Here is a 12,225-nt window from a genome sequence, read left to right on the forward strand (position 1 = left end):
GTTTTCAAAAATGGAGTCAGAGATTTTTTTTCTGTTACAATATCCCTTGAGTGGGAAAATCATTGAAAATTCAGGACCCTGTGTAATATCTCACACAGAGTTTCAGTATTACTGCTGAAGTAATCATTTGCAAAGTCCAGAGTTTCCACAGTGTGTTTATTTTGACAACACGTTAGATCTCTGGGTTAGGACCTTATGTTAGCTAGCAATAGGAGGGAGGAAGCTTGTTTGGATTATCATATAAACCCTTTTTGTTTTGAGAAAGTCCCTATTATTTTTTCAGCCATTTGCAAATAAGCTCTCTGGACACCACAGACTCTGTTTACAGGTGAGTGATATAATGATTTCATTTGTAATCTTAATATTTCAGAGTTATGATTCATGTTTCCAACAAATGTACCCTTTCATGCGTGAAAATACATAACTCAGATTATAGCCACTTATTTGCCTTTCTACCTAGTTTAAATCTCAAAAGAACTAAAAGATCATGTCTCTTAAAGAACTTCCAGAGAACTACCTTGTTGAGATCAAGTTTTTTCTATGAGTTACACTAGAGTTAAAAGTAAAGCAAACATGCCCTTTAGTCAAAAGATGAGTCATACTCCTGGACACCCCAGCCTATCCTAGCAATGGTACATATCATTTTTTGAGCCTCTGGGGAATGCACAGAAGAACAAAATATGAAATAAAGAGATTCAAGAAATTTACAAGGAGATGGAAAGGAAGAACCTGCAGCTGGGGGCAAACTAGAACATCCTTTGAACTGTCGGGTAAGATATGCTGAACTGCCTTACAGATAGATCGTTCATGTGAGGCATGTACATCAGAAGGTGACAGGTCAGAATAAGATGGACTTCACTCTACACTAGAATTCTCTAAATGCTCACAAAGCTGTCTTCAATGGTTCAGTGGGATCACTGACTTTTAGAGTACAAGGGAGGTGGCAATTATAAGAAACTAGAGAATTGGTACTCTCCCACCATGGCACCACAGAAGATTTTTTCTATTTTCCTCTATTTGCTGAACATTCTTTTGTTCCATGTCTCTATGAAAATGGTATGGTAATGGGTAAAATGCCCACATATAATTCTAGATGTTTCAAAATGCCCAGAGATGTTGGAAATTCATAAATAAGGAAACATTTGATATTTTATACTGGGTCATGGTAATAACAAAATTAGAGAAATAATTATCTTTATGTGAATGAAAATTAATCCTTTTAACATGAAACAATTTTTCCTCATAACAATAAAATGTTATCAAATGAGAAGATACCAGTTAGTTCTTTTATTAGCATCTCCTCAAATCAGATGCTTTGACATTACCGTCTTAATTTATAGCATTTCCAAATTGCCTCAGAACAGTTATACCCAGAGAAGAGATCAGAATAATTTTATAAGGATTCTGTTCTTGCGATTTTTGATATTAGTTGGAATAAAGTCCATCTTTGCCTTTCAAGTTTTTGGAAGTCGAAACAGATACTTTCTGCTGAGAACTGAGAACTGGTAGTCTCTTTTAATTCAACTTCCCCCAATCATCTACATGTTAATTCAACAAAATGCTTTAAAATTTTGTTTTCTCTGCAATTGAAGGAACTATTCTGGAAGAAAACCATTTCTTCAAAATGTATGAGAGAAGTAAATAAATAAACAACAACAATAAAACCCTCTTCTGTTTAGGCTTCCTTGTTGATCCAGTTCCTATATGAGAAGATCCCAGTTTGGCTATGAGAGGGTAGAGTGGTGGTCAGTCTAGTGGTTGGTTAACAGGGAAACCTCACATTCTTTAGGAGTCTAAGCTCTCAAGGATCCTGAAGCCAGTGAAAAAATACCCAATCTGGAGTTTGGGTCTGATGTTTAAGACTCATTCTATTCTGTCTAATCATAAGCTAAATTCTGTCTGGACACTCTTTGTCCCAATGTCCTATGGTTCCGGGCTGCCCAGGAAAATTAAGAAAGATAGGTTACTAACCAGGGAACCAAAATCAGCAGGCAAGTGTAGCAACCTTTAATTTTTGCAATTCAAATAGCCTAGGGAAGTAGTAGCTTATAGATAAGTAGCAGCTTATCTATGAGTTACATTTAAAAAGCTTGGATGAAAAGCATAGGAAGAATGTTCAGTTTCTGTCTACCTTCCCCAGACAGTGATAATGTATTCTGTTCTTTGTGTCTCACTCAATGCTGAGCAGTACACAATGGATACTCAAATGTATGTCAATTCCATTTTAAATTGAAGGACATTCTGTCACGTGTCAATAGTTTTGGTTGCTTTTATGGTAGCTTTTTTCTCTGAGCTTGTAGGGGAGTTCAAAAATCTCACTGGTTTATTAAGAAGAAGTGCTCTAATATTTGAGCATATTGAAGAAATAATTATTACATCTGATCCCAAACTCTTAGTTTGAATGAAGATTTACAAAATGATGAACCCATTTTTTTTTGGCCGAAGTATCCTCTTATCACAACTAAGAAATGTAAGATATTAAAATACATTAAAAAATACATTAAAAATACATAAAAAATACATTAAAAATACATTAAAATATAATCAGAAACTTACCCTCTGAAACATTTGAGGTGGCCATATTTCAGTAGGGCAATTTGGCAATACTTATTAATATTTTAAATTTCACATGATTTGACTAAGTCACCTACTGCTAGGAACACACCCATTGGTCCCATGCATATACTACAAAAGTATATATACTAAGATACAATATGAAGGTGTTTATGGCAGTGTAGGTGTAAACTAAATGCCTAAAATTAGGATAATAGTTAAATCCAATGTAATACACACATATTGGTATAAAACTATGCAACCATTAAAAAGATGAAGTAGATATGCATCTATCAATATAGAAAGATAGTCAAAGTGTATTATGAAGTGAAAACAGCAAAGTACAGAGTAATATACATCACATGTCCTATTTATGTGCATATATTTAAAGAACATGCATATGTATATGTGTAAGGTAATGTACAGAAGGATTTTCCTTCCATTGGATACCTATAAAAAGATAACACAATGATTATGTGTGGGGACTGATTCTGGCTACAGGTAAAAGAGAAATCTGGCCTTGTATTTTTATTTCTTGCCTGTTTAAAAATTTCAAATATAAGCATGTGTTGTTTTTATTTTTTGAAAGTCAGCAGAAATTTTCTGGTTGATTATATTATAAACCATCTTAATTTTCTTCTTCATACATTTTGATACAATTTAAATTTTTTTTTATTTTTCTTTATATCAGAGAGAGAGAGAGAGAGAGAGAGAGAAAATGAGTGGGGGAGGAGCAGAGAGAGGGAGACACAGAATCTGAAGCAGGCTTCAGGCTCCGAGCTGTCAGCATAGAGCCCGACATGGGGCTTGAACTCGCAAACTGAGAGATCATGACCTGAGCTGAAGTCAGACGCTCAACCGACCGAGCCACCCAGGTGCCCCACATTTTGATACAATTCAGAACTTAATAAATGTTATCAGATAAATAAGAGGTGGACTAACCAAATAAATTACAAGTTCTTTAAAAGAAATCCGAATCTCAAAAGGTGTAATTTTTTATTTCAGTGAACTGTTATAACAAACTAGAGGTAAAGCAGTTATGCTACAAACCATCACTCGTGAAAACAATGGAAGACAATTAGACAAGCTCATTTCTAAAATCTATGAAATATCCTTAATTTGACAGACAATTTAAGAACAGTTATTACAAAATGGCTGTAATTATGGACTCACATTATTATATTCCTATTTCATAAAAACCAATTTCTAAACTGTTTCCCAGACTCCATTCAAAAATATTTACTCATTAAATGCTATGCTTGCTCTCATTCTTCTTAATGCTGAAATGAATAAAACAGACAAAAGAGATCAACCACCATGCTGTTTGCATTCTAAGGAGGAAGGAAAGGGGCACCTGGGTGGCTCAGTTGGTTAAGCAGCCAACTGTTGATTTTGCCTCAGGTCATGATCTCACAGTTCATGAGTTCGAGCCCTACATCGGGCACTGACAGAACTGAGCCTGCTTGGGATTCTCTCTCCCTCTCTTTCAGCCCCTCCTCTATTCATTCACCCTCTTTTTCTCTCAAAATAAATAAATAAACATTTTAAAAAAGAAGAAGGAAAAGGGGAAGAGGAGATATTTATTTAAACTTCAGTAATTTATGTATCAGGAGGGGAGGTATAACAAAGAAAAACAAAGCCGTGAAGGAGGGTAGGAAACACTGGTGGAAAATTGCAATTTCAAATAAAATGTTCAGAGATCTGGTTTTATTTGTAGGATGAAAAGTAACTAAAGTCATATTTTTAATTTTTTTTTTAATATGAATAGCCTTATTTAATAGCAAAACATATTTTTGGTCTTCACATGATCCTCGCTTCTACTTAAGAGCCCCTAATTTTGAAAAATGCATAAACAATAGCTATAATTAAATTTGTTGCACTCTTAAATGTTATTACTAACTTGAAAAGCTAATTTTTATTGAGTGATGATTCCATGCCAAGGATTGTCCTAAGCACTTTACATAAATTTTCTTACTGAATTCTAGCAAAAACCTTATGAACAAGGGAGAGTATTATTGCTATTTTACAGATAACGAAACTGAGACACAGAGAAATTAGATGAATGCCATTTTACCTCTTTAAATGAAAGTTACAGCAGCATTTTCTATATATACTTAATCATGTTGCATGTTTTGTGAGAGATACTAAGATCAACATAGCTAGGGGCGCCTGGGTGATTCAGTCAGTTGGACGTCCAACTTCAGCTCAGGTCATGATCTCCCAGTTCACGGGTTCGAGCCCCGCATCAGGCTCTGTGCCAAGAGCTCAGAGCCTGGAGCCTGCTTGGGATTCTGTGTCTTCCTCTCTCTGCCCCTCCCTCGCTCGTGCTCTCTCTCTCTCAAAAATAAATAAACATTTTTTTTTTCAAAAGAAAAAAAGATCAAAATAACAACACTGGGAGCAGAAGTGATTTTGCAAATTCCTTTCAATAGCTCACAGATCGTCAAGGCTCCACAGCACACAGAGGGGAACCACTGGTCAAAGTTTTCTCTGGCATTCAGTTACATCTGGAAAAACCCTCTTGTGGCCGGGGTGGTAGAGTTCAAAGCAACTAGATGTTCCAGTTACACAATCATTAATGTGATTAGAAGTTCAGTGAAAGGGTGCACCTCATCCAAGAATGAGGAGACTTCGGCTCTTAGTTGCCATGTAGTCTCAACATTATTGTACCTCCTTAAGCCCCAGTTCATTATCCAGAAAATAAGGGGGTTTAACCTGGAGATTTCAAAGATCCATTTCAGCTCTAACTTCTGTGACTCCATAGGTAGAGACAGTTAAACATTGAACTCTCTTTAGCAGGTTTCTAGGATACCAAGAAATTAGAGCTTCCAGAAAAATGCTCCAAACTCCTCCCCCAGTCCAGAAAAGTATGAAAACTTGCCACGTAATTGAGGGTACTGCCCACACAAAATTCCATTTGGGAATGAAGTGTAATACAAATGTATATACTGCAACACTTTTTCTTATAGCCTGTCAGTAACAGCTCAGAGAAACTTACTAGTACTGGGAGTTGTAACTATGGGAATATCCACTCTAAAAATATAAGTAGGATCTTAAAAAAGAAAGTAGGATTCGTAGTCATGAGCATGGGAATTTATAGGTGTAAACTTGCGTTAAGGGGGGCGGGGAGGTGCAAATAATTTCTAAGATCATAGCTGAGTCTGTAACTGAGAGTGACTTGTAAAGTTTTACCCCCAACAACTGTTTGATATGTATTTTATCATTCCCCTTCAGGGCTTAGAGGTTTCAAGGCATGGCCAGACACTCCATCTTGTATTTCATCCTCCTGAGTGCTCTGATTGACAAGTGCCAACCCTGTTTCTGTGATCATTACCCATGGAGTCAGTGGTCCAGCTGCTCAAAAACCTGCAATTCTGGAACCCAGAGCAGACAGAGGTGGGTGCGAGCTATGACGATTGACTTTGTGCCATGGGAAACCTCACAGACTTAGCAATATCAAAAGTGCCACACCAAGCAATGAGGAAGAAAAAAGCATATCTCAAAGTAAGAAATCATGGGATTCGATTTGGATGGAATTTGAGGTCTTTTCCACATACGGTTGAAAGGAAGTCTACATTTGTTCTCTCCATAAAATCAAGGAGCTTCGAAGAAATTTAATTAAGAATGTGTGCAATATTTTCTGTTGACTATTTAACTTGCTAAGAATCTCTACTCAAGCCTTTTTTCAATCAGTGTATAGCTCCACTTGCCTACAGTTAGTGAGTTAATTACAGAGAATTTTCTACTCATTAAACTGAGTCTAACAGGACCTCAATTGAGCAGCGCTATTAGCTATTAGCTTGATTGTCAGCAAGTAGAAGAAGGCAGGAAAACCGTGTTTAATTGAAAACATTTAATAATTCAGTGTTCTCACCGATTCAGACTACTTAGCCCCCACAGTTTCTTTAAAACTGTTCAATGCTTCTGTTCCATGAAGATGCTCACATGACTAGGGAAGAAAGGTATATATTTAATGTGCTTTAATCATTATAGGTTTTTAGAGACCTATTTTACAAAACTATTTTTACATGCGCAGTGTGAGTCTCATTAAAATCACCAACTGACTCCCCCAATAAACCATCCACTGAGTAGGTTAAAGCTTTAATAATCCTTCACTCAAGAGTCCCTCAGTAGCTCTCCACTGGCTACCAAATAAAGCACAACAATACACCCAGCTCTTCTCCACCAGCACCACCCGGGCCCATCCACTAACTCGTTCATGGATGCTTCCTGTTCTTCCACCTGTAATCTTGACATATGCCTTTCCCCCCCGCATACCCCTGCCCTTTGATGCCTGGAGGCGTCACATGAATTTTTCAAGATTTATCTCTCCTATTATTTTTCTCTTTGGGTCTTTGGCCTCACAGCACTCTGACTCTGTCTCAATCATTATACTTATTACACTGTGTTGTCATAATGTAAGGAATTTGCAGCAACTTTCTTCTTTCTTTTCTTTCCTATCCAGTCCCTTCAGAGACTTCCATGACGGCCAGCTTCATGGATGTGTTTCCTATGCAGTCACACAGGACCACACTTAGAAGGGCTCCATGCTTGGCTTAATGCGCTGCCGTTGCTATCTCAAAATTCCTAATAATGTTTTAACAAGAGGCCCCTCATTTTCATTTTGCACTGGGCCCCAAAAATTATGTATCCAGTCCTGAATGCCGTTAAGTGGTAAGAACTGCATGGATGCCAACCTGCCTGACTTTCCAAAACAATTTCTTTCCTTTTATTCATCGTGGTCAATGCTCAGTGGTATTTTTCTTATGGGGATGGAACCACAGTGAATATACTCATTCTAAGCAGATCTTTTCTCACTCTTACAGAAAAATCGTAGTTGATCAGTACTATCTGGATAACTTTTGTGACCAGGTTTGCACTAAGCTGGAGACTAGAGAATGTAACCTGCAACGTTGTCCCATCAACTGCCTCCTGGGAGATTATGGACCATGGTCAGCCTGTGACCCTTGTGTCGAAAAACAGGTAGGTGACCCATGGGCATCTTCAGGAAATCTGAATCACAATAAAAGATTTGGATGACCTGACAGGATCAACAATCACAGAAATACTCAATTTCCTCAGTTTCTGAAAATACGCCATTCCAGCTTCCATTGAGGGAAAATTCCATTTAGCAATCTTTCAAAGGAAATTCTGCCCCCAGTATTGATATTGTTCTTATTGAGCTCTGGATTCCACTGCCTGTTCCCTCTGAGAGCTCAGAAAGCAAAAGCAGGTGCTAGAAAATGGGGATTTCAGTCCAAAATTTAAAATCAGACAAATGAGGGACATTAGATACACCCACGTGGCTCCATCGGTTAAGCATCTGACTCTTGATTTCAGTTCAGGTCATGATCCCAGGGTCATGGGATCAAGCCCCAAGTCAGGCTCTATGCTGAGCATGAAGACTGGAGCCTACTTAAGATTCTCTCTCTCTCTCTCTCTCTCTCTCTCTCTCTCTCTCTCTCCCCCTGTCTTGCACATGAATTCTCTCTCTCTCTCTTAAAAAAAAATGAGAGACATTAATCAAAAGACTGACTCGTGGCCCTGCTTCTAATTTCCCTCTCCCCATGGGAAAGTCCCTCAATTTGTTTATTGTTTCCAGCTGCAGTGTTTACTCACTTCAGCTCATTCCTGTAAGGGCATTGGCCCACAGAAACCCCAATCAGAGTGGGTGCTCAGTAGTCACACATTTGGGAAGAAAAAGGAACTCATTTGTGGAGCACCCACTGTCTGAGGGAAACTGTTCTAGGCCCTTATATCACCTTGTTCACACATGAGACTGTACTTTCCTACCCATTTTACAGATGAGGAAGTTAGAGCTCATTAGGAAATAAGTAATTTTCCCAAGAATATGCCTCTGATGAGTAGAGACACTATATTTTGGAGCTGAATTTTTCTGACTTCAAAGTCAGTACTTTTTGATCTTGTCATGTGTCTATTCTTCCCTGACTCCCTGTTTTATTACTCACCATTTAAAATCCTTTAAAATGTGGGGCGCCTGGGTAGCTCAGTCGGTTGAGCGGCCGACTTCGGCTCAGGTCACGATCTCACGGTCTGTGAGTTCGAGCCCCGCGTCGGGCTCTGTGCTGACAGCTCGGAGCCTGGAGCCTATTTCCGATTCTGTGTCTCCCTCTCTCTGACCCTCCCCCATTCATGCTCTGTCTCTCTCTGTCTCAAAAATAAATAAACGTTAAAAAGAAAAAAAATTAAAAAATAAATAAATAAATAAATAATAAATAAATAAAATCCTTTAAAATGTGGAGAATATGTCAACCTTGTTTTCCATGTTGACTTCCTTATGCAAAAAACAAAAACAAAGACAAAAACCCCAAATCCCTTCACATTGATCACTTCACACTACCTTTGAGATATAAAAATGCTATTGTTACTCCCTGGAAGATTTACTGCATGTGACACACTCAGTAAATATCTGTGCATTTGATTTTGATATAATTTATTCTCATATGGTTTCAGAGTTAGAAGTCTTAGAAATCTTTGGTCCTGCTTTCCCATTTTACAGTTTGGAAAACTGAGGCCCAGAGAGGTGATGACTTTCCTAAGAGCATGCAATAATGGAACTGGAAAATTCATTACTTAATTTAGGAAACATCACTAGAGGAAGAATATAAATAGGCTTTGACCCTGACTCAGAGTTCCTCACCTTTCTCTCCTTTCCTTTCAGTTTAGGGTTAGATCCATCTTGCGCCCCAGTCAGTTTGGAGGACAACCATGTACTGAGCCCCTGGTGACTTTCCAACCATGCATTCCATCTAAGCTCTGCAAAATTGAAGAGGTTGACTGCAAGAATAAATTCCGCTGTGACAGTGGTAATGTACTATAAAAAAGGTTCAGGGGCGCCTGGGTGGCGCAGTCGGTTAAGCGTCCGACTTCAGCCAGGTCACGATCTCGCGGTGTGTGAGTTCGAGCCCGGCGTCAGGCTCTGGGCTGATGGCTCGGAGCCTGGAGCCTGTTTCCGATTCTGTGTCTCCCTCTCTCTCTGCCCCTCCCCTGTTCATGCTCTGTCTCTCTCTGTCCCAAAAATAAATAAAAAACGTTGAAAAAGAAATTTTACAAAAAAAAAAGGTTCAGTCTCCACTAAAAATGACTTGACTAAATAGTCATTCCAACTGACTACCAGTAAAAGCCATGATAGAGAAGTCTAACCATATTTTAAGTATGGCAAGACAGGGGAGTTATGGTACCAATTGCCAAGCTATTCATGTATGAAATTATAGCTTTCAAGTTATAATCACTTTGACCATGTACATGATCCATTTACTCTTCAAGTACTGACTGATGCCCAGGTCCCTACACTGTGATAAAGCAGGATGAAGAGGAGGAGGAAAAGGAAGAGAAAGTAGATACTTGTAAAACTCAGCTATTAATAAGCACAAATCCATAATCAGAATAAGCAGCTGAAAAGAATTACAGATATAAAAGATCTTCAATATAGTTTATTAAGATAAGAATATTAAGATATATCAGGGGGATGACTACAGATGATGTGACAGATTTTCTTGGGTGGTCCATTGAAAGGCTCCAAAGGTAATTCCAAAAGGAAGATTGAAAATGATTTAAATGGTGGCAACACTCCCATCAAGTCCATTACTCATTCAGATATTTCAGTTTCATTAGATTAGATTTCAAATCTTGAATATATTACTTAATCATATGTATCCTCAATAATTAACAGCTCTTCAACACCACCATTTTGAACACTTTAAATCTGATTTCTGTGAACTTTTTCAGTTAAGGTCCAGACAGTAAATATTTTAGGCTTTTTGGCCATACATTTTTTGTTGCAACTACTCAACTCTGACATTGTAGCATAAAGCTGCCATAGACCATATATAAACAAATGGTCATGGCTGTGTTCCAATCAAATTTTATTTACAAAAACAGGCAGCAGGTGAGTTTTAGCCCATCAGCCATAGTTCACTCACCTCTTATCTAAATAGTCAATTTGACATAAAAATTGGAATTCAGATGAATAAAACCCATATAATTTTTGTGTACTCTGGTACACAATGACAAGTAAAGAAAGTATTTATAACTTAAAGAGCAGATTTCAAATTCCATAGAAAATTGGATGTTAGATCTAGATCTAACATTTTCCTCCTCTTGCTCCTTGCTTACTGCCTTCAGCTTTGCTGGCCTCTTCAAAAGTTGGACAAGAATGCTGGCATCAGGATTTTTCTTCTGTGCCATCCCCCCCCGCCACACCTGCCAAAACCTGGGATATGAGGATGGCACATGGGTAGGAAGACGCCCTTCACGGCTACATGCATAAGGTCATGTCACTAGTTGACAAAAGAGGGAATATGGAAAAAATCTTGATGGCAATGACTGAGCAGAATACAGACTTAGGTATTAAATCCAGAATATTAAGGTAAAGATTTAGAACTGAGGTGCAACTATTCGAAGCTTGAAGGGTAGTTTTGGAACAAATTACCGGAAAGAATTCCTTTCTTCCATGGATGTTAAGTCTATGAAATTTACTACAAAAGGGCTTTGTTTAGGTCAAAATATTCACAAGTTTGAGAAGGCTTTAGATACATCCATGAGCCACCTATTCATAATAAGTGATTTCAGGAAAGCTAGTGGGGTAAGGACAGGTGATCAACAGTACACCCACAGCAAATGATAAAAAGGGCTATTAACATGCACGTGCCATGTTTGGTAAGCTGCTCCTACCCTGAGCTCTCTTAGTAACCCCTGAGCTGCTGTCCAGATGCCTTCACCAGGAATCCCTAGATCTTCCCATGATCCAGCCACTAAGTGGCTAATCCCTGGCACAGATGTGGTTGGCATCCATTTTGATTGGGTGGTGCCATGGCCTATTGGTTGTTAAATATTCCACCGAAGATTATATACCACTTTGCTCTTCTAAAACCATATGCTAATGCCACTCTCAAAGAGAATAAAAGATTAGATGGACCATTATTTGACTCAATAGGATGTTTGGCCTTCAATTAACAACTGTTTATTCTAAAGAGAGTTTCCCCATAAGAGACTCCTAAAAACTGAGAACAAACTGAGGGTTTATGGGGGGAGGGAGGGAGGGGTGGGTGAGTGATGGATACTGAGGAGGGCACCTGTTGGGATAAGCACTGGGTGTTGTATGGAAACCAATCTGACAATAAATTTCATAATAAAAAAATGAAAATAAAAACTAATAGCTAAATTAAAAAAATAATGAAAATAAAAAATACTTTTAATAAAAATAAACATTTAAATAAAAATAAATTAATTAAAAAAATAGAGTTTCCCTCTTCCCTTTCTTCTCTCATGATTGCTGTTCAGAGTTCTCCAAGACTAAATATATGATTTCAATGCATACAAGGATCTTTGAGAATTACCCATGAGGCTAATAATCCCCATGCACTATGCCAACTCCTCTGTCAAAATCCTAATTTTAAGCATAAACACTAGAGAATTTATAGCTCATTATGCATATAACATACCACTGCAGTAACACAAATCAGTTCAAGTAAATAGGAAAAATATGTACGGTTTCTAAATGATGCACAGCTCTAGGTGCAAGTTTATATACGCATGCATTGGCTAAAGCACGCTGACTTCTGCAAATCCTGCACTATATCAAACTGCCCTTCGCCGTTCCCATTCCTTTCCTGGTATGAGATATATTTATGGCTCACAGTATCTCTCCCA

At 38.0% G+C, this 12,225-nt stretch overlaps 1 protein-coding gene across 3 annotated transcripts in view; it reads left to right on the top strand.

The window, feature by feature from the left end:
• The first annotated feature begins 240 nt into the window (after positions 1–240).
• C6 (complement C6) overlaps positions 241–12,225 on the top strand; it is a 64,276-nt gene continuing 52,291 nt past the window's right edge. Inside the window, exons 1-4 of one of the 3 annotated variants that reach the window (XM_049648127.1) lie at positions 241–328; positions 5,788–5,949; positions 7,380–7,536; positions 9,236–9,380. In XM_049648127.1, coding sequence (XP_049504084.1) covers positions 5,807–5,949; positions 7,380–7,536; positions 9,236–9,380 — 445 coding nt within the window. In that variant the 5' untranslated portion in view covers positions 241–328; positions 5,788–5,806. Of the gene's footprint in view, positions 329–588; positions 771–5,787; positions 5,950–7,379; positions 7,537–9,235; positions 9,381–12,225 lie in introns of those variants that run through there. The other 2 variants (XM_049648128.1, XM_049648126.1) reach the window with 2 other exon arrangements.

Source organism: Panthera uncia (assembly GCF_023721935.1).
Source record: "Panthera uncia isolate 11264 chromosome A1 unlocalized genomic scaffold, Puncia_PCG_1.0 HiC_scaffold_17, whole genome shotgun sequence".
NCBI classification, from domain to species: Eukaryota; Metazoa; Chordata; class Mammalia; order Carnivora; family Felidae; genus Panthera; species Panthera uncia.